Genomic DNA, 22,689 nt, shown 5'->3' with positions numbered 1-22,689 from the left:
GTCTTTCTGTATGCTGTGAATATGTGTGGCTACCATTGGTTAATAAAGAAGCTGCTTTGGCCTGTGGCAAGACAAGTTATAGCCAGGTGGGAAATATAAACAAAGCTATGGGAAGAAGAGAAGTCAGGGGAGTCAGTGCGAGCTGCCAGAGGAACAAGATGTAACAGAACACAGGTAAAGTCATGAGACACGTGGTGATCCATAGATTAATAGAAATGAGTTAATTTAAGATGTAATAGCTAGCTAGCAATAAGCCTGAGCCATAGACCAAACAGTTTGTAATTACTATTAAGCCTCTGAGTGATTATTTTATAAGCTCCAGCGGGGCCAGGCAGGACACAGAAAAGCTTCCAATTACGTGTGTGTGTGTGTGTGTGTGTGTGTGTGTGTGTGTGTGTGTGTGTTAAGCATGTGTATACATGCATGTTTGCACAGAGACCTGAGGTACCCTGACATCCTCCTCTCACTCTCTGCCCTCTTCCCTCAAGGGAGTGTCTCTCACTGAACATGAAGCTAACTATTTTGGTTAGGCTGGCCAGCCCGCTAGTTTCCAGCATCCCTGTCTCTTCTTCCAAGGCTGGAGTGTGGCCATGCTCAGCTTTCACAGCTGGGGTTTCAGACTCAGGTCATCATGCTTGTGCAGCAACATTCCTACCCGCTGAGTCACGTGACAGCCCTTCATCTGAACTCAGATATCATAGTTCAGTTGGAAAACCAAAACCAAAAATCCTCCTCTTATCTGCCCTTATTTAGTTTGACTCTTCCTGTCTGAGAAGCAGGAAGGTTAGGTTTTATTATCTCTAGCTTATAGGTGGTCTGTGAATAACTGACTTCGTTGAGGTCAGATACCTTCTCCAAATGGAATTAGAAATCCATGAGATGGCTCGGTGCCCTCTGGACTATGAGTGCCTATTAAAAACAACTTAAACTGAGATGAGCTGGATGGCCCCAGCTCCGTTCCACTGATTCCTCTGAATGGATCGACTTCATCCTCAGTACATCAAAAACATCCCCCAATAAGAATTTCCATTGGGGGGGGGGCGCTGGAGAGATGGCTCAGAGGTTAAGAGCACTGGCTGTTCTTCCAGAGGACCTGAGTTCAATTCCCAGGAACCACATGGTGGCTCACAACCATCTGTAATGAGATCTGGCGCCCTCTTCTGGCATGCAGGCGTACATGCATACTAAATAAAAGAATGAATGAATAAATAAATCTTTAAAAAAAAAAAGAATTTCCATTGGGTTATAATAATAATAATAGCTCAATTAAATTCTTTCTCAGAGGATTGACACATTCCTTCAAGCTTAAGCCAACCGTTGTCCTGCCGCTCATTCTGGAGAATCGGGACAGCAGTGTGTGTCACGAGGCAGTAGACTCAGGGTCCTAGGCTAACTATCCAAGTCAGATACAATGAGGAAGGGGAGAAGGAGGCATCCGAAGACACCCAGCTGGTCATTCTGCAGCAGCAGACAGATCTCCTCTCTGTATGATTAGGATATGGCTCATGGGAAAGGCCAATTATCTACTTGGGACTGTATTGTTTCTGCAACAAGGTGAGTCAGGGAAACATATCAGTTTAGTTCCCTCCTCCCTGCCCCGAGACAGGGTCTTACTTTGTAGTCCTTGGATTGCTTGGAAATCACTATGAAAACTAGGCTAGCCTGGAACTCACAGAGATCTGACCGCCTCAGCTGGGATTTAAGGCGTATACCGCCATGCCTGGCTGCTTTACTCTTGATGTCACTTAACAGTTGGCACACCCCAAGACAGACCCTCGCCCCCATTGCTCTAAGAAGCAGTTCCCTCTGGTGGAGGGAGTCAAATACCTCAGGGTGTTCCATGGAAAACAGGACCAGTTCAGGACAAAAACCTCAGGTTCAGATTGGGCCAAGTGACAGTCCGCTTTCTCTCTTACCAGTTTTTAGTTATTAATTTATTACTTATGTGTATGTATGTGTGCCGATGTGAGAGTCTACGTACCAAATGCACCCAGGGAGGCCAAAGGAACCCGAGTTACAGGCAGTTGTGAGCCAAGTGACGTGGGTGCTGGGAACTGAACCTGGGTCCTCTGCAAATACAGGACTCGCTTTTAATTGCCAAGCCATCTCTCTCTTCAGCGCCCCCTAATACCACTTAAAATTTTTTTTTAAAATTTATTTTACGTGAATGTGTCTTGCCCATATGGATGCCACATGTATGCAGTGCCCATGGAGGCCAGGAGAGGGTATTGGATCACCTGGAACTAGAGCTACATACAGTTGTGAGCTGCTATGTGGGTACTGGGAACCAAGCATGAGTCCTCTGCAAGAGCAGCCAGTGCTCTTAACTACTATAACCCATCTTTCTTCAGCCCTCAATACTGTCGTCCCGTCCTGTCCCGTGTCCCCCGTCCCCCCCATCCCGTCCCCCCCCCCCGCCCCACAAGGTTTCTCTATGTAATAGCTCTGGCTGTCCTGGAACTTGCTTTGTAGACCAGGCTGGCCTTGAACTCAGAGAGATCCACCTGCCTCTGCCTCCCAAGTGCTGGGATTACAGGTGTGAGCCATCCCCACCCCTCACCTCCAATCGATAGTAGTTTTAAAAGCATCATTAACTTATTTCACAAGAGAAATCCTATATGAAATTGTCAGTAACAGAATTACCTGATCATCTACAACCAACAGAAACAACAGAAATGTGATTTTCAAAGGTATGAGTTTTAAAAACACATGACTGTATGGTCACTATAACCTGTGGGATGAAACCTTTCCTACGTTCTCTCTTTCTACCCACCGGCTTTCCACCTCTGCTGGGACTGCAGTGCGTATCTGTCACAGTCCTCTCTGCTGATGCTGTACTTGACAGCGAGGTTCTCCGCAGTCATTCCCATGGGGAGCTTAACATGCCGATCTGTTAATCCAACCCACAAAGTATCTTCCAGCTGTAAAGACATTCAGGCAGGGATGTGTTAAAACACTACCTTTGGAAGGAACATGTCACTTTTTTTTTAGATTTATATAATAATTGCATTTATTATTTCTATTCATATTTGATTCTTGGACATTAAGAAACTCTAATATTAAAAAAATATATATCCAATGTCTCACCAATGTTTATTTGAAGCCACTCTAAATACACAACTCTAAGTGTACAACAGGAGTTTAGGCCAGAATTACAAGTGAATCCTCTGGTGAGAAGCCCAACATTGGGTACTTCTATGGAGTTTTCCTGCAGCACCTTTAAGTAAACTATCACGTGATCTGGAGGGATGAACACATGGGTGTGGCTTTTCCATCCGAGGCCTTCGGTGACAGGTGCAGCTGGCTCTATTTGTTATCACTAGACTGAGAAGAACCAGACACAGGGTTGCCAAGGAGCAGAAAAGATCGCATCAGAGCATCTGAGAATGATGTTCCTCTCACTGCCCATAATCCCGGTGCTGTTGTCTCAGAGAGAGTTCTTAAGTACATCCCACGTCTGAAATATTCACGTTCTCTAAGTCTCATTCCTTAGTTTCCAAAAGACCACGTCTTATTTGTTATATTAGTTAGTGTGTGCATATGTGTGTGTAGTATGTGTGTTGTGTATGTATGTGAGTGTGAGGGTGTGTGTGTGTGTGCACACACAGAGGCTAGAAGAAGACTTCAGGTAGCTCTCTTTACAGTTGTTTATTTTATGCCTTTAAGACAGGGTCTCTCATGGACGTGGAGGCTCTCTCTTTTAGCAAGGCTGGCTTGCTAGAGTATTCCTGGGATCTGCAGGTTTCCATTCCCCAGCACCAGGGTTAAAGACACATGCAGCCATGGCTACCTTTTAATGTGGGTGCTGGGGACTTGACCTCAGGTCCTCAAGCTTGCACAGCAGGCCCTCTTAATACTGAGCCATCTTACCAGCCCCTGGAAAATGCTAAGAAATATAGAGTGCTACTGGCCCTTTCCTACGAGCAGGGCCATGAACTGTCATTGTTTATCACCGTTGCTATTCTTAGTGGATGGCTGTCAGAGTTGAAGGTCAAGATTTTTTCTGACCACTTTGGATCAATAGATGTATGCAGACACAGTACTTTATGTGATGAGGAAACCTATTCAATGGACATTGCTCCAGAAGCAGAACTCCCACAAGCCATGGCAAAGGTCTAGTCACTCAGATTACTTATGAATCTTCTTTTCTTCCTCCACCTTTCCCTGTGGTTTCTTCTACACGTGAAGTAGAATCCTATGTGGATCCAAACACTAAAACCAACATGTTTTGAAACAGCCTGTAATTTAAATTGTACAAATCTTGGCAGCATTCCATGAACAAAACTGGGATCAAAATTAGTTTTTTTCTCTCTTAAAAAGTTAAGTTATTAAAATCACTCCTATAACTAGCAGAAGTCATTTAAGAAGTGTCATGGTCCAGACCTGGAGTTCTGATCCAAGCTTGGTTCCAAAGCGTACGTTCCGGACACAGAAAGGGGACTGACTCATGTTCTCTGTTCCTCCACACAAGACAACTTCCGCATCTTTGCTGCAGATCTCCTGTTAAAAAAACAGACCACCAAAGTCCCTCCATCATATCCAGAGTACGCACTGAGAAATACAAAGGTTCTATAAATTAGTGGCGATTCAGACAAGTATTGTGTCTTAAACTGCAGTAGCCTAAAAAGAAATGTTTAAAGTTGTTGAAAAGTTGATGTTAAAGAATCTAGTCCCTAGACACCAGGGGGGTAAAATGAACAGATCTTAAGTGTGTGTGTGTGTGTGTGTGTGTGTGTGTGTGTGTGTGTGTGTGTGCCAGAGTAACACACCCTACCTGTTTTGCCTAAGAACAGTCTGTTTTTAGAGACAGGGTCTGATGCTGTAGCTCACCCTGGTCTGGGAGGTATGGCCAGCCTTGGCCTCAGCCTCTGAAACTCTGAGTTTTATAGATACAAGACACACCCAGCTCTAAGAATACTAATTCGTATTTCAATATTAATCTGGAAAGCCCACAGAGATACTTATCTCTGGCTTAACTATATAAGAGATAATAAAGGGCACATCTATTTAAATGTCACAAAAATTGAAAAAAGAAAAGTCCTATTAGCGGAACTGGCGAACCTAGGGCTCACAAAGGGGTCCATTTCTTTCTTCCAGTTTCCATCTCTCAGAAAAGATGCAAGCGACGTGCTTCTAAGAGGCTGCATTGTGTTTAAAGTTAACACGGGGAGAGTAGGGCCCAGTGTTTCAAGTATGTTGTCACAGAGGCCAATGGGAAAGTAACTTACCCACAGCCTGTCTGTGTCATTACCGGGAGGCAGTGGGAAGTCAAAGGCTGCAAAGCCCTATTGAGGGGGAGCAGTTATTCGAGTAACTATCAGCGGGCTTAGAGGGAGGTAAGAGGCTGCCCCCACCTGACATCCATTCACGATGGACTGGAAACCGGAGCCGCAGAGCCTGTTGACGGTGAGGCCTCCGACCTCCACCGGGACTCCCACTCGCAAGCCCACGTGCCTTGCCATGTATATGGCATCCGAAGAAGTCTGGACAAGAAAAAGAGTTCACTGTATAAGAAAGGCAGTAAAAACAATTAAAAAAAAAAGACATGGAACTGCTGGCAATCTATAAACTATATGGTTCTGGGGAGAAAGGATATACGCACACAGAGACTATATACACAATTTTAATAAATAATATGTTAGTCAATAGTGTTTTCCATTGTTTTATTATGGCAAAATACATATCACAAAATTTATCATCTTATTCATTTTAAGCATACAGTTCCAGGCCATCAGAAACATCTGTAATATGATATTCTGCAGCCATTATTATTATTATTATTATTATTATTATTATTATTTTTAGATAACTGAATTTTAAATGTACTAAATTTTCCTTCTACTTAGGAAATTTACCTAATATAAGTTGGGAATTTGTAACAGTTTATAACAATTAGAGCTATTTATAAATCAAGGAGGTTATCTCAGAGACGAGGAAGTATCTAGATTATGGTTTTCAACCTTGGCTATATGCTAGGAAGATTCCAGAATCGTTGTATGCAAGCTCCTGACCAGAAAGGCTAGAGGTAGGCCCCCAGCAGCAGTAGTTATTTTTCAATGCATTGAAATAATTCTATGGTGAAACATGTTGAGAAGTGCAATTTAGGGCAGAGACAGATGAACACACAGTCAGGAAAAGGAAGTGGATCTTTGATTGCCTTTTATTATAGGAAAAGATCAAATAAATGCAATAAACCATAAAGAACTGGTCCCTGGTCCATAACAGTAGATGTTTTAGGGCATTCACTACACTTATTCTTATGTAGAGGTTTGAAAATTTTCAAATTAAATTCAACAAATTTTGCACATTTATGTGTTGTTTTTAACAAAATCTCAATTATTTGATTTTTTTTCAATAAAGACTTGGGAGCCAGGTGGTGGGGTGCTATGGAATATTATTTTAAGGTGTGTTACTTTTGTTTATGTTGCATTTGTTTAACTCTGTGAAGCTGTGTTATTGTGCCTGTCTAAAACACCTGATGGTCTAATAAAGCGCTGAATGGCCAATGGCAAGACAAGAGAAAGGATAGGCAGGGCTGGCGGGCAGAGAGAATATATAGAAGAAGTCTGGGAAAAAGAGGAAGAAGGAAGAAGCCAGAGAAGGAGGAGGACTCCAGGGGCCAGCCATCCAGCAAGCCACAGAGTAAGAAACAAAGAAAGGTATACAGGAATAGAGAAAGTAAAAGCCCAGAGGCAAAAGATAGAATAGATAATTTAAGGAAATCTGGCTAGAAACAAGCCAAGCTAAGGCCGGGCATTCATAATTAAGAAGAAGCCTCCGTGTGTGATTTATCTGGGAGCTGGGTGGTGCCCCCACCCCCCAAAAGAGTAAAGAGTAAAAAACAAACCACAACACTGGGGTCAAAGTCTGCCAGCTCAGAGAGGCAGAGAAATCACCCAGCCGACCTTCCTCCTCCGCCGCTGGCCCAGAAAACTCCCAAACTCAACATTCCTCCCTTCCACTTCCTGTGCATCTCTCTATCCATCCTCCTGGCCCCCTCTAACTCTATGGTTTTTTTCTTAATAATCCTATGTTCACTTCCTGTCAACTGGTTGCTTGCTCTGTCTCTTGATCTCAGGTTGACTTTATTTAATCCTGTTTACAGTATTCAAACAGGAAGCTCTTGCATTAAAGATGTGTGCTAGCCATAACTAGAAACAGGTTTTTCCAGTAAATAACAAAATCTCGGGGTTCACAGTGTGATCAAATATCCTGCAACACTTAAGGGTCAATGGTTTAAAATGTTGGGTGGAAGGGGAAGGAGATCTTAACAGCATCAGCCAGTATGCTCATTATTTCATCATTTAGGGGGAAATAATCTTATTTTATAAATCAATTCCATTGAAATGTACTTTAGTCAATTGATATTCTTTTCCCCAGGTCTGTTTGTAGTTATTTCTCTTTAAAATATTTTATTGTGTGTATTTACCTATTAGTGAAATAAAGTGGTTTATTTGAATGTATATATATGTGTGGTATATGTGCACACGTGTACACATGTGCACTCACATAGAGGCCAGAAGTTGACGAAATCAATGTCCACCTTATCTATTGAGGTAGCATCGATTTCTTGAATGCAGAGGCCCAGTGATTGTCTAGTCTAAGTTGGCAGTTTGCTCAGGGGATCCCATTTCTGCCTCACCTACCATTTTCATAGATACTGGGGATCCCAATTCTGGCAAGCACTGAGCCATCTCCCCAGATCCTATAATAAATTTTTTTTTTAAAGAAGAGAAATACACACAGTAATTTGAGGTGATAGAACACTGGGCCGGAAGTCAGGAAACCTGGAGTGTAGACTCTGCAGTTCCCAGGCATCATGGCCTTTGGTGCAGCCACCCCTGTGTTCATCACGTGGGAAGAGTCATCTGCAAGTGGATTTTGCACATCTTTTGTAGAGGTGGGGCAGAGTAATTTTGGTTGAATAGGCTCACTCTGAGTCTGGCTGAATAAAGACTAATTCTGCAGGCCTTCACCAATGTGCTAATATGGTCCTGCCTCTGCGTGTTCTAGTGTGGCCCTCCTGCATGATGCACAGAAACCAGACACCTACTTTGGCTGCTGTTTTTCTGAGAATCACTTTCCTTTCTGGGAGATCCTCTCCAAGTGCCCTTACAGAAGGGCTCTGAAGTCAGTTTGAAGACTGAGACCCTTAAGACTGCCGGAAAAGCTTAGTGTAAGAGGAAGGACACAGAACTAGAACGTTTGGAAACGGGCATTCAGAGCATGATTGTGCTAGACTGCCTTGTCAAACTGAGTAATAAAGCAATGAAAAGAGAGAGTTGGGCTTGGTGGTACCCGTCCACAATCGTAGTTACTCAGGAGGCTGAGGCAGGAGGACCGCAAGTTCAAGGCCAGGATAGGCTACACAGCAAGTGTAAGGCTACCTTGGGTAATTAGTCAGATCTTGTTTCAATACAAAAAGTGAAGAAACGTCTAAGGGTGCAGATCAGTAGTAGAGCATTTGCTTGGCAGACATGAGTCACAAGTTTCTGCCCTAGTACCGGGGTCGGGGTACTAGGGAAGGGGTGGAGATGAGGTAAGGTGGGGGGTGAGGGTACAGCTCGTTAGTAGAACACTTGCTTAGCACACAGGAGTCACCAGTTTCTGCCCTAGTGTTGGGGGGTGATACTGATTTTAGGAATAGAAGCTCAAACACAGTGAACTGATACTATTTATTACTGATGCTATTTAACAAAGACACTGGTATTATTTATTACTGATACTATGTATCAGTGAAGCTGACACTATTCATTCTGACTTCCTAGGAACACTTGAGAGATTCCACCAACACTGGGGGACAACAGTAGGGTTTTAGAAGAAATAAATCTTCCTGAAATAAAGTCTAGGAAAATCCAAAACCAAATGTAGTTTATTTCAACTTTATTCTAACGTCTTCTTTGTTTTTTTTTTTTTTTTTTTTTTTTAGGTTTTTTGAGACAGGGTTTCTCTGTGTAGCTTTGCGCCTTTCCTGGGACTCACTTGGTAGCCCAGGCTGGCCTCGAACTCACAGAGATCCGCCTGCCTCTGCCTCCTGAGTGCTGGGATTAAAGGCGTGCGCCACCACCGCCCGGCTCTAACGTCTTCTTTGATCAGCAGCAAAAACTCCCCCTGCCCCACCACCACAAAAGGAGGAGGAGCTAATACTAAGGATTAGTTATTAAAATAGTTTGGTCTCAGTAGGCAACACCGAAAATATAAAATGGCATTGCCTTCTCTGTATCTGAAGATATACAATGACAGATGGACAGGACAGAGTCTAAATCCAAGGCCTCACACCTGTCCATCTCCACCACTGTCCTCTCGGATTTGGTAGCGCTCACATCACTGGCATCTGACATGGTTTGAACATGAAATGCCCTGTAAGGCTTGTGTGCCAAAGTCTATTTTGGGAGAGTGTGGGGCGTTTACCCACCACCCCCACAGCTTCCCAGAGTTTTCTTGAGTGCGATCAGCAGGAAATATTAGATAGAAGGATTTATAGCGGAGAATCTTGCGGAGATAAACAGATAGAAAATAAAGGATAGCCTCAAGAGGGCCTGGAACCTATTCCAACGGGCCCGGACTGTCTCTGGTCCAGGGTTTTTATAGAGACGCCAAGGGGTGGAGCAAAAGACCTCCTCCCCCAGCACAGCCAAGTGCAGGCCATCTCAGACACCTGCACTCAGGCCGGTGGTCCTGATCATCCTCTATGCGGACCTGCTGGGTAAAGCCACGAGGAACCCCAGAACAGGCTCCCACAGGAGAGAATGGAAATTTTAGTAGGTGGGGTCTGGCTGGAGGAAGTAGGTTACTTTTCCACCTCCTCTTCCTCTTGTACTTCCTGGCTGCCATGAGATGAGCAGCTTTCCTCTTTCCCTTCCTTCGGCCCTAGTCTTGAAAGCAGAAAGCAGTGGAGTCAACTTAGTATGGACCATGGCCTTTGAAATATGATCCAAAAGACGTCCTTCCAGTCAGGCATAATGGTGCACACTTTTAATCCCAGCAGAGGAGGTGGATCTCTGTGAGTCTGAGGCCAGACTGTTCTACATAGTGAGTTCCAGGACAGCCAGGGCCATGTTAGAGAGGCCCTGTCTCAAAAAATAAACAAAGAAAAAAAAAGAAAAGAAAAGAAAAGAAAAGAAAAAAATTCCTTTCTCTTTAAGTTGTTTTGTCACAATGGCTAAAATTTCTTTTGGTCCATTTTGGATGCCTTACCCATAATCGCTAAAATACTTTTACTATGGTGATTTGAATGAAAAATGGCCCCCATGGGCTCAGGGAGTCTCGCTATTAGGAAGCTATGGCTTTGTTGGAGAGGGTGTGGCCTTGTTGGAGAGGGTGTGGCCTTGTTGGAGAGGGTGTGGCCTTGTTGGGGAGGGTGTGGCCTTGTTGGAGAGGGTGTGGCCTTGTTGGGGAGGGTGTGGCCTTGTTGGAGGAAACGTGTCACTAAGAGTGTGCTCTGAGGTTTCAGATGCTCAAGCCGGCCCCATGTCACTCCCTCTTCCTGCTGCCTGCTGATCCAGATGTGGAACCCTCAGATACCTTCTCCAGCACCATGTCCGCCTATGTGGCGCCATGCTTCCCTCCATATTAACAATGGACCAGACCTCTGAAATGTAAGCCAGCCCCAATTAAATGTTTTTGTTGTAAATAAAAGTTGCCATGGTCATGGTCTATTCGCAACAATAAAACCCAAGGACAACAGGCAGCCAATTAAATGGTTGTGTACTTTGAAGGAACAGACAGCTTTCAATCATCTTCATACAGATGATCTGTTTTGTAGATGACAAAGGCCAAGATAGAGGGTAAGGAGTGTGCTCATTTGTACAAGAAATCCTCACCAGTCTCCTAGAAGGTATAAGAGATTATTTGAGGTACACTACATTGCTTGGACCTGCTCCTTCCTGCTGTAAATGGATCTAGACCCAAGGGGTGTCTGTGAAAGGCCTGATCTCCGGCTAATGGTACTCATGGGTGGTGGATCCTTTAGGAGGGAGGGCCGGTGAGAGAAAATCACTGGGGGCATGCCCTCAGAGAGCGGATTAGAGCCCTGGCCCTCCATCCCGTTCTCTTTGCTCCCTGGCTACCATAAAGTGAAACAGGCCTTCTCCAAACCACGCTCCTCTCAGGATGTGTTTGGTGGCCGCTGGCTGCAAACAGGAGAGGAAATGACTATGGACCAAAACCTCTGAAACCATGAATCAAGACAGACCTTTTCTCCGCCAAAGGTGACATTTTTGACTCAGTGATGGGAAGCTGGCAGGTATCCTTCCTTTAGCAGTACATCGAGAAAGCTAACTTCCTTCTCATAAACCTAATGAGTCTGCTTTTTGAGAAGCATTGAGGAGAGGTTGGAGAGGGCTCAGTGGTTAGGCGCACGGGACACTCTGCTCTTGCAGAGGACCTGGGTTTGGTTTCAGCCATCCAGGGTGGCTCACAACTGTCATTAACTCCAATTCCAAGGGATCTGATGTCCTCTCCTGACCCCCATGATACACATGTGGTGCACATACACACATACACATATACAGGGAAAACATATACACATAAAATTAAAAAAAACAAAAACAGCATTGAAATGTGCTCCAAGTCAGATAGGACACATGCTGCTTTGTGTTATGTCTGCTGTTATTACTTTTAGAGCCAGAGGATGACCAAGGTTACAAATGTCTAACACTGATGACTATTACTGTGCCATCATGCTGACACAGTAAAGGAATTATTTCCAGAAAATGATCAAAGAAAGCAATAAACGTGACTATCCACCCCTCCCCGACTAACCTGTGCGACATTGCCCACGACGACACTGTCGATGGTTTCCGGTGGGACTTTACCAGCAGCCAGGGCAGCCTTGGCCGCAAATTCAGTTAAGTCAATAGCAGAGAAGTCCTTGAGAAGACCCCCATAAGCTCCAAAGGGTGTTCGCTTAGCAGCCACGATAAACACACCTAATGCATGGAGGAGAGATACGCAAGCAGTCACAGGTTAGTCAGCATCCCTAACATGTTCAAACTATCCTTCCATGAAATTCCACGGCAAAGGACAATTTCCAATTAGGTAACTGAAGATCTCTGTCATCTAATGATGCATAGAACCAATCGCAGGGTCCAAGAACCACATTAATGAATTCCCTTAGCCAACCTTCTTACTGTTTACGACACTGGAAACATTTGAAAACTGACAAGTCTTTTCTCTGTGCCGAACCAAAGAATCTCCAGCCTGACTCCGATGTTTATTATAGTGGCTTTTTTTTTCCTCCAATCCTCAGATGAATTTTATTGGGGGACACAAAACATCACCACAAGAGACCGGTGTGTGATGTCTAGAACACATGGAGCACTGAATGACTTCTGGAGTCACAGGATGACTTGAATGACCCATTTCCAAAGCCCTGAACTGTGACTTCCGCTATTGTCATCTTTTACGTGTACCCAATTGGGCGGATTTTGTCACCATCTACACACAGAATCCACCTGCAGTTGGCTAATCCAAGGAACTCTCCAGACTTAATTCTTTCCCCCAGTAAACAGAAAGCATTCTTGCTGGGGTCGGGGTTCCAGCTCAGTGGTAGAGTGCTTGTCTAGCATGTGTGAGGCCCTGTGTTCAATCCTCAGTACAGGAAGTAAACAGGTGTTCTTGTGCACTTAAATAAACATTCCTTTCCACTGTTGCTAAAACCTGCGATTGTACAAACGCAAGGCTATGGTAAGTGGCAAGCGCTAGGGCTGCACGGTGGGAAACCTGGATAGCACTTGTAGTTGTTTCCATGTACTAAACATTCACAATGCGCCTACCATGTAGGAGAAAGCTGACCGCTTCCTGCGATCATCTAATCTTCCCAAGAACTGTAAGAGGGAAGTGTAAAGCTAACACACAGGGCAGGTACTGTGAGTGTGCACAGTAACACACAGGGCAGGCACTGTGAGTGTGCACAGTAACACACAGGGCAGGTACTGTGAGTGTGCACAGTAACACACAGGGCAGGCACTGTGAGTGTGCACAGTAACACACAGGGCAGGCACTGTGAGTGCGCACAGTAACACACAGGGCAGGCACTGTGAGTGCACACAGTAACACACAGGGCAGGCACTGTGAGTGTGCACAGTAACACACAGGGCAGGCACTGTGAGTGTGCACAGTAACACACAGGGCAGGCACTGTGAGTGCACACAGTAACACACAGGGCAGGCACTGTGAGTGCGGACAGTAACACACAGGGCAGGCACTGTGAGTGCACACAGTAACACACAGGGCAGGCACTGTGAGTGTGCACAGTAACACATAGGGCAGGTACTGTGTAAGACAGAACATAGCAGCACGGGCCTGTAATCCCAGGCCTGGGAAAGGCAGAAACAAGAGAAACTGAGTTTGAGGCTAATTTGGAGTACATAGTGAGATCTTTGTGTGTGTGTGTGTGTGTGTGTGTGTGTGTGTGTGTGTGTGTGTATGAATCTCCCCATCCCCACCAGCAATGAAGAACAGGGGGAGGGAAGAAAGGAAGGAAGGAATTATAAGAGCTTTTTCTATTGGGTTTGTATTGAAATACTGACCTATAATTAAGAATATCCAAACATTATACCACTGTTGCCTAAGTTCCAACAATTTAAATGTATGACATCTTACACAGAACAAACTACATTTAGCTTAAAAATTTTCAGTCTCTTTTTATTCCTACTTTGAGAAACTTACAGTCTAAGAGAAGGAGGGGGAATACGTGTAGCTTTAATATGAGACAGACCCACACAGCTCTTTATATATACATCCGGGTGTTCAGGGAAGACTATGAATATTATTGGCGTATTGGAAGAAGTTTGTTCTGGTAGCTGGGCTATCCTGAGCCACCATGCCTTCCTATTTGCAAATGTCCTCCTTAGTCAACAGTCTCTGCCTATTTTTATTATTCATATTTTTGTGTGTGCTTCTGTGTGAGTATGTGCGCATGTGTGTGTAGAGGCCAGAGGTCAATCTCGGGCATTGTTCCCTAGGTGACAGTTACCTTTTTCTGGTTTTTCGAGACAGGATTTCTCTGTGTAGCTTTGCGCCTTTCCTGGAACTCACTCTGTAGACCAGGCTGGCCTTGAACTCACAGAGATCCGCCTGCCTCTGCCTCCCGAGTGCTGGGATTAAAGGCGTGCCCCACCACCGCCCGGCGGACAGTACCTTTTTAGAGACAGGGTCTCTCTCACTTTAACCTGCGGATTCAGGGGGCTGGTTGGCCAGTGAGCCCCATGTGCCGGCCTATCTTTTCTTGCCCAGCACTGAGGTCATAGGTACGCATCACTGTGCCTGGTTTTTACAGGTGGATTCTGGGATCAAGCTCGGGGTCTCGTGCTTGTTCAGCCCCTCATCCTACTTCTTATCAGTGGCTTCTTTGCCTTCCAATGCAGGCTTCCTCATTTCATTGGTTCTAACTCTGTGTTTGGCTTCAGTGTGCTCCCATGTGACCAATCCTCTCACAGGTAACAACAAAAAACTGTAGATGGTGTAAAAGTCACCACAACAAATGGCATCCAATGCACCAATAATGTGCACGGCCTTTCACAAGCACCCGAATGCTGGTGTGTAAAGAGCTGAGCAGATTTGTCTGAACACGTTCCCCCACATTCCCCTACACGGAGAGTTTCTCAGAGCAGGAATCAAAACAGACTGAAAACACCTTCTGGTAAACTTGATCTGCTCTGTGTAAGAGGTCATACACATAACCTGTTGGTACTCAGATAACAACAGTAGTATAATGTCCGGAAATGAACTACAGTTAAAACTGAAATACAAACTTGCTAAAAGTCTTATAATTCCTTCTTTGCTCCTTCCTTTGTGGGTAGAGGGAAAACCCTCACTATGTAGTCCAAATTTGGCCTCAAACTCACATTCCTCCTGCTTCAGGTTTTGGGAAATGAAGAAATCTAGGCAGGCAAGGAGAAAAGCGGGTGTGCAGAAGAGAGGACCAATAGAGAGTGAGTGTCCAGCTCACTTATATAGTGTCTAACTGGAGGGCTAGCCAGTCATGCTGCACGGCTAGAAACCAGGGACACAATCACACCGAGGACAGAGTTCACAGCAACACCCCTGGAGAGGGAGGGAGGGAGGGAAAAGGAGAAAGAAACCAAGCTGTACCAGCACGCTCTACCCAGATAGTTCAGCCTTAGTCACACACAAATGGGCGGATTACACATGAGACCGTGGCTCAAACACTATACGTGGACCTGTATGTGTACTTCTTGTAGGGAAAGGCAGAGTCTACTCCAAATTTGTCCAGGAACCTATGGTTGAGCTCACAGGCCCCAGGGGTGAACCCACTGTTTGCTAAATGGACATAGTGTCAAGCTGCCTTCTAAATCCCCATCTCCATGTCCATAAGGTAGCGTACCTCCCAGACCTCTTCGGAGAAGCTCCATTGTGCGGAGGATGGCGGTTAGTGCAGAAACTCAAAACTGGCTCAGGTGCAGTGAGGGGTCACTGGCGTGTTCAGCCACAGAGCAGACATCTCTATTACCCGTCCCCCACGGCCCAGGGCCCAATGTGGAAGAGGAGGTCGGGGAGGACCAGACTGAGACAGTGTCTTCTGGACATGACAGGACCACTGTCCTCGTGAACTCACAGCAGCGGACATTGCCTTCCACAAGAACCAGCCAGGCAATATTCCAGCATGAAGAAGGGAGGGGCTCAGGACCCCCTCCCCCCGAGGAGCTATTGATTGACAGCTGATGGCTGCTAAGGGAGGGGGAGCCAGTTTTCTCTAAGGGTATGTATTGATCTTCTGAGGCTGTGATAAAATACCATGACTGCTGGGTGGTGGTGGTGGTGGTGGTGGTGGTGGTGGTGGTGGTGGTGGTGCACACCCTTAATCCCAGCACTTGGGAGGCAGAGCCAGGCGTAGCTCTGAGTTCGAGGCCAGCCTGGGCTACCAAGTGAGTTCCAGGAAAGGCACAAAGCTACACAGAGAAACCCTGTCTTGAAAAACCAATCCCCACCCCCCAAAAAAATACCATGACCAAGGCAACTTATGGAGGAGTTTATCTTGGTTTAAGTTTCCAGTGGCAGGTATAGCAGCAGGAAGCAAACAGAGTGAACTGCAAGAGATACAAGGCTATAAGCTAGTGATTCTCAACCTGTGGGTCGTGACCCCTTTGGGGGTCACATCAGATATCCTGCATATCAGATATTTACATTATGATTCATAACAGTAGAAGAATTATAGTTATGAAGTAGCACTGAAAATAATTTCACGGCTGGGGGTCAGCACAGCATGAGGAACCGTATTAAAGGGTCGCTGCATTAGGAAGGCTGAGAACCACTGCTACAAACTCTCAATGACTACTTCTGAGGGATGCACCTCCCCCTGCAAGGCTGTACCTCCCACAGTCTCCCTGACTGGAGACCACGTGTTTAAATACGTGAACCTAGAGGGGACATTCCTCATTCAGCTCACACCACAGTGCAGCTGCTGGTAGGTTGATCACACTTCGGCACACGGCCCCGTACCCACGAGTTATTTACAGGTAGCACAAATCGGCCTCCGCAGTTATTCAAAAAGTAAAAGGGGAAAGAGAGGACATGAAGTTGGGAGGGGGTGGGAAGTGGGGTGTGAATCTGGGAGGAGCTTGAGGGAAGAGTGGGGGTGAGAGTTATCTAAATACAATTGTAAGAAATTCTTAAAGAATTAAAGAAAACATTTTAAAAACTGGGCAAAGGATCTGAACAAACAGCTCATCAAAGAAAACACATAGATGGCAGACAAGTGTCTGCAAAGACCTCCACACTGGAGGTCATTAATGTAAATTAAAACAATGTTACAACCACACAACCCGTCCCACGGCTAAAACCCAAATACGACACCACCAAATACTAGAGAGGCCTCGCAGCAGCAACAGGAAGTCATTCCTTGTCAGTGGAAGACAAGATAATACACTTTGGAAGACAGTTCACCACTTTCATACAAAAACATCTTAACTACCTGCTCTAGCGATTCTGAGCCTTTGTATTTCCTCAAGTGCTTTGAAAACCTACACATGATTGTTTATTTGTTATTGTCAAAACATGGCAGCAACTAAGATGCTCTTCGATATGTGATAAAGTGTCATATGTAAAATGGAATTTTATTTGGCAATAAAATAAGGAATCTTTTGTACACACTGCTAAGTGAAAAGAAGTCAGTCTGAAAACACCACACACTGTATGTTTAGTATATAATATTCGGAAAGGGCAAAGCTACAGAGACAGTACAAAGATGAGCACTTGGCAAAGGGTGAATAGCTGGGACATGGGATTTTTAGGGCAAAAAAAATTCCTCTGCACTATGCTGGTGATACATGTCATTTATACATTTGTTAAACTTCAAAGCACTAAGTTGAACAAAGTGTGGACCTTGATGTAAATTATGGACCTTGGTAAATAACAATGTGTCAATATTAGCTAATCAATTGTAACAAACTTACCCCACTAAACCCAGCATGGTGGTGCACACCTTTAATCCCAGCAGCACTTATGAGGCAGAGGCAGGTGGATCTCTGAGTTCCAGGCCACCTTCATCTACAGAGTGAGTTCCGGGATAGTCAATGGCTACACAAAGATACCTTATCTCAGGAAAACAAACAAACAAACAAACACCCCCAAACCAACAACAAACTCCAGAAAACCAAACCAAAACAAAAACCCAAATCCCCAAACCAACCAACCAATCAAAACAAACAAAAAAACTCTGCTGTACCACACTGATGATGTTAACAATTAGGTGAACTGCCATATAGTTATTCTGTAAATTCCAAACTGCTCAACAAAAGTCTATCATGAGAAAAGTAAGTGGGGGAAAAAGTGAGTAGAAACTCAGGACCGACAGCAGTTATGGTACCAGAGAGACAAAAAGGAATCAGAAGAAAACAATTTGAAGAAAATACTAAATGTAAATTCTCTAAATTTGGTAAAATTTAAATTTGTAGGTTCAAAGTTAGTGAAGCCCAAACAGAATAAACATTTCACACACACCTTCCTCCCACACCCTGGCACACCACTGTAAAACTTCTGAAATCCTGAAACAAGAATTTTTAAGATATATATATCATATATATATATGGCGGGGGACGCAAGTGAGTGCAGTGCCCTTAGAAGCCGTAAGGGCAGTGGGCTGAGCAGGGGTTACAGGCACTTAGGAGCCACCTGATGGAGGTGCCGGGTCCAAAATTCAGGTTCTCTACAAGAGCAGTACATGCTCTTAACCACTGTGCCATCTCTCCAGCCCCCACAGCAAGGGAATTATATGTGCATGAAGATGGAATGATCACAGACGACCTTGCGGACACAATGGAGGCTAATTTCCTGTTTCTTCAAAAGTCCCTTTCAAAAAAAAACAAAACAAAACAAACAAACAAACAACAGCAGCCGGGCGGTGGTGGTGCATGCCTTTAATTCCAGCACTCGGGAGGCAGAGCCAGGCGGATCTCTGTGAGTTCCAGGAAAGGCGCAAAGCTACACAGAGAAACCTTGCCTCGGAAAAAGAAAAGAAAAGAAAAGAAAAAAGTCCCTTTCATGGCTAATCTTCCCCATTCGCCATAACCCAAACAGTGCAGTACTAGTTGTAAAGTAAGTGATATCAACAAAAAAGAATGTGGGGAAATAAAACCCCACAAACTTCCCTTTCATCTGTATTACTGCTCCTTACCTGGTGATCCCAGACTAGAAAAGTCAGTCTAACTGTTATCAGTTCAACTATTTAAAAAATAACGTGGGATGTGAAACCTTACAGGGTTATTTCATAAGCCATTTCCATACCAAGCCAATGTGTGGATATTTAAAGGTCTAAAGAAATCCTTAATATCAAATTAAAATCTAAAATGCTCTGAGAATCCAGATGCTAAAAACTTCTAAAAGACAAAAACAGCAACAACAAAACCCCTTAAGACAGGAAAGAGACCTTTGGAGACAGTCTCAAGGGAAAACATGAACTGTATAGACTTGCATGTGAACTTTGCTACCTGAGTTCTCTTGTGGGACAACCATCAACAACCAAGGAAAATGCAGGAAAACTGCAAGTCATTCACGAGTTTCAAGAGTAAGTTGGCAGCCCTGCCTGCTTGCCTGAGGAGGCCTGAACCTTCCCAGCATTGCCATGGAAGAGTAGAACTAACGTGTGTCAGGTGGAACTTCTTGCCTCACAGTGGGTAGGTGTTAACTGTTTCTCAACCGGTGGGTCTGGGTCACCACCCCTTTGAGAAAGACTCTTTCACAGGGGTCATCTAAAGACCATCAGAAAACAGATATTTACATCACAAGTCATAACAGTCGCAAAATTACAGTTATGAAGTAGCGAGGAAAATAGTTTTCTGGTTGGAGGTCACCCCAGCCTGAGGAGCTGTATTAAAGAGTGGGAGCATTAGCAAGTTTGAGAACCACTGGAAAGCGTTTCTAACGCTTGTTACATTCCCACTCAAATGTGTCTTTCCCTCACAGCACTCAGTCCTATGGCCTTCCTCCTCACTAGTTTCATAGGTAGTTGGCATGCAAATTGAGAGCATAGCCTCATCTTGTGAGGTCTTCTAACTAGCCCACAACAATAACTACCTCAGGCTCAAGGCTTGGGTTCTTCCTGCTCATACCCACTACCTACCCATGACAGGTTGTCACTTACTTTTCTGTATATTCGTGTCCTGGCTGGAAAAATATTAACACACCCTCTAACACACACACACACACACACACACACACACACACACACACACACACACTTCTAAACTTTTTATTTCCGTAACACAGACATGGCTCGACACTTTTCCTTAATAGATTTGTTAAAATTTCAAAGGAATCTGTATGATCAGAAAAGCATGGCAACACGGATACACTGCATTTTGTCCCAGAATATCCACTTTGCACTTTGTTCAGTCACATGTCTCTTAGGCCGCTCTGATTTCCAGATCCCACTGACCAGTACCTGTTGACATTTCCTCTCATGTACTTCATGGGTATCAAAAACTTCACCTAAAACGAATCCTCAACCGTTCCAAGTCTTTCTTCCCCAGTTTCCCCGCAAAGGGTATCACCATAGTAAAGTTCCACAAGACCGAACTCCTTGTCACTTGACTTCCCCTTTACATTCACCCATCACTGTCTGTCTGTCGCCACCTTACTGTCAAACGCGCCCCGTCCTAAGTCCAAGTTCTTGCCTGCCGTCCTTTATTTTTAAAAGCAGCGCCAGAGCTGAGAGGAAATCAAGACAGAGTAGAGAGACCAGACTGCCCTCCCCGTATGAAATGCCTGCATTGCGTCCCCTGGGTTTATGATAACTCCTGCACAGAGTCCACTTTGTATTTGCACCAACAGGTTTTTTGGATTACGTGAAGACGTCTCCTGCCTCAGGGACTTGATATATATTCTTTCACCCTCATGGTCAACAGCGACTTGTGTGTTTAAGTTAAAGCTCCGTTTTCGGTCATGAGTTGCTATGAAAAAGGGGTGTGAAATTTCTGAAAACAATAACCCTGCAATTATGTACTGAGGGCCTGCGCTTGTCCGCAGTCGCTCACACTAAAGGAACGGAAGAGAAAAAGGAGGATGGCAGAGTTTCAAGCAGACCACTACCAATTGTTTCGAGGGATCAGGGCACCCCAGTGGAAGTTCCCTCACTCCTCTTGGGGAATATTATCTTCCCCCCACACACGCGTGGCTGAGACCAGGCCTCTGGGCTTCAGTGCACACTTGCTCGGCCCCAGACCATCCCGTGTGTCTGGCGTCACCTCGTTTTCCGGCAGAGAAAGTATTCACTACCACGCCAGTGACCTCCAAGGTCAGGAGCATATAGCCAATCCTGGTCTCCAGGCTGTCCGCTGCTGCAAACTGCACCGAAACCGCTGTCGCCCGTGCCTTCTCCCGAGTTTCCTCCTCAATGCAAACAATGTCCACCCCGACCCCGGCCCGGGGAACGACCTGCACCCGCCCCGCCACCTCGGTCTGCCCGCAGAGCCCAGAAGCCGCAGTCCGGCCGGGGATCACCAAGGGCGCTGGGCTCACCTCGTAGCAGCGCCATGGTGAATTCAACTGGGTTAGTCCGCTGGAGCTGTCTCGGCGACGCCCTGGTCACCCGCCCTAGCCCAGCCTTAAGAGTGTGGGCGGCGCCCCGCGAGGCCGCGCCCCCTGCCCTTTCCCCTACATTCCCCAGCCCCCCCACCTCCAGCTCCCTCCCTGCTCTGCCAGGGTCAAGGTTACCCTAATCCTGTGCTACGGGTGCCCCGCGCCCCTCCCCTGGGAACCAGGGGATGACCTCGCCCACACACCCATCTGACTTCTGAAAAACCCTGCTCGCTCTATTTATCTATCTCCAGGAACGTGCATTGCAGAAAAGGACTGGCGCCAAGACACGCCCGCTCCGCGCCCCCCATCCCCAACCCAAGCGGGAAGCAGGCGGGGCCGACGACAGGGGGCGGGGCCCGAAGGCAAGGGCGGGGCCGACTTCAGGGGCGGGGCCGACGACGGGGGGCGGGGCTGGCGGCGGCGCCCTGAGGTTGGCGGCCTCTGCGCCTGCGCAGTCAGAAGGCGGAGGCCTGGGCTAGTTTAGGGCTTTCGGCGGCGGGTAGCAGGGGCGTCTGGAGAAGGGAAGGGAAATGCGGTAGAGCAGGGCGCGCCTGGGTCCCCGACCCAGCCCCGAGTGAGCCCGAGGTATTTTCCTTATATGATCAGGCCTCACGCGGCCGGCACTGCTGGTCTGGAGCCTGAGAGGATTATGAAAACGTGGCAGGTGATGGGGCCGGGGGACCTGGCGCGGGCGGGGAGCTGAGGGGTGAGGGGCCGAGGGGGAGGGGAGGCTGGGGGAGGGCAGGGTTGCAGGTTTAGGGGTACCCTCGCCGCCTGCTGTGAGCCCTGCCGATGATGACGTGACCACTGCGCAATCTGAGTTCTGGGAACCAGGTGATGGAGTGTGCTGCGAACACTGAGGCCAGGCGAGCAGGGGGCGGCCTGGGCAGACACGGGGAACCCGGCGTGGGTGGCGCTGTGGCTGTGTGTTCACGCCTCAGCCACTGCCTGCTCCACAAGCCAGCTTTGTGTAGGTTTCGCCCGCTCCCCTGTAGTGGGGAGTTCCTTTTTAATCTAATCTTTTTTTTTTCTCTCTCTCCTGTTTTTTTATTTTTTTGGACAGGGTTTCCTGCTGTTCTGGAACTCGCCCAGTAGACCAGGCTAGCCTCGAACTATGAGATCTGCCTAAATGCTGGCATTAAAGGCACACTCCTCCACGCACGGCTTTAACCTAATCATTTCTCGTGAAAACTTACAGGAATACTGAAATGTGGAAAGGTTCGTGCAGGGAACCTACTGTTTGCTATTTTACGTCTACCCATTAAAACCTTATTTTTTAAAAAAATGACGTTTTCTTAACGCCGAGAACACTTCAGCACACGTTTATTTACAGTTCCCTTAGGAGTTTTCTTGCAGTCGTTTGTGTACAAAGCTCAAGCCGGGCGAACAAATATCTGTGCTCTTGCCCGTGTTCCTCTATTTCATTTGCCTTCCAAGTCACCACTGAGAGGGACTTCCTGATTTACTGTTGACTATAATTATAAATTACCTGAATAGGCCCTGATAAAATCAGAGTGAGAAGTTAGTATATACTCAAACAGTTATGTGTATATCTGCAATTTCAGTATCAGAAAAGGAACTGAGGCGTTTGCTTAACCAGATGATCAAACTTCGAATCACCAAGCAGGAGACCATGGACTCCCTTGCTTT

The 22,689-nt window shown here is 46.0% G+C and overlaps 1 protein-coding gene, 1 long non-coding RNA gene and 2 other non-coding genes across 4 annotated transcripts in view; 3 read left to right on the top strand and 1 right to left on the bottom strand.

Moving 5' to 3' along the window:
* Positions 1–21,083, bottom strand: part of Acaa2 (acetyl-CoA acyltransferase 2) — a 32,991-nt gene extending 11,908 nt beyond the window's left edge. Inside the window, exons 1-5 of the mRNA XM_028871939.1 lie at positions 20,980–21,083; positions 11,764–11,930; positions 5,355–5,483; positions 4,384–4,500; positions 2,774–2,921 (exon numbers count right to left, since the gene is read on the bottom strand). Of these exons, the coding sequence (XP_028727772.1) occupies positions 2,774–2,921; positions 4,384–4,500; positions 5,355–5,483; positions 11,764–11,930; positions 20,980–20,995 (577 nt within the window). The 5' untranslated portion in view covers positions 20,996–21,083. The remainder of the gene's footprint in view (positions 1–2,773; positions 2,922–4,383; positions 4,501–5,354; positions 5,484–11,763; positions 11,931–20,979) is intronic.
* Positions 21,084–21,470: 387 nt separating this feature from the next.
* On the top strand, positions 21,471–22,317 carry LOC114694917. The gene is made up of 2 exons (XR_003734776.2): positions 21,471–21,703; positions 22,103–22,317. It is a non-coding gene; the product is annotated as an uncharacterized LOC114694917 (long non-coding RNA).
* LOC114694942 lies at positions 21,588–21,727 on the top strand. The gene has a single exon (XR_003734780.1).
* LOC114694941 lies at positions 21,826–21,904 on the top strand. Its single transcript, XR_003734779.1, has one exon.
* Positions 22,318–22,689: the final 372 nt, after the last annotated feature.

The sequence above is a fragment of the Peromyscus leucopus genome, chromosome 19, assembly GCF_004664715.2.
Source record: "Peromyscus leucopus breed LL Stock chromosome 19, UCI_PerLeu_2.1, whole genome shotgun sequence".
Taxonomy (NCBI): Eukaryota; Metazoa; Chordata; class Mammalia; order Rodentia; family Cricetidae; genus Peromyscus; species Peromyscus leucopus.
This window is presented reverse-complemented; position numbering and strand designations above follow the sequence as displayed.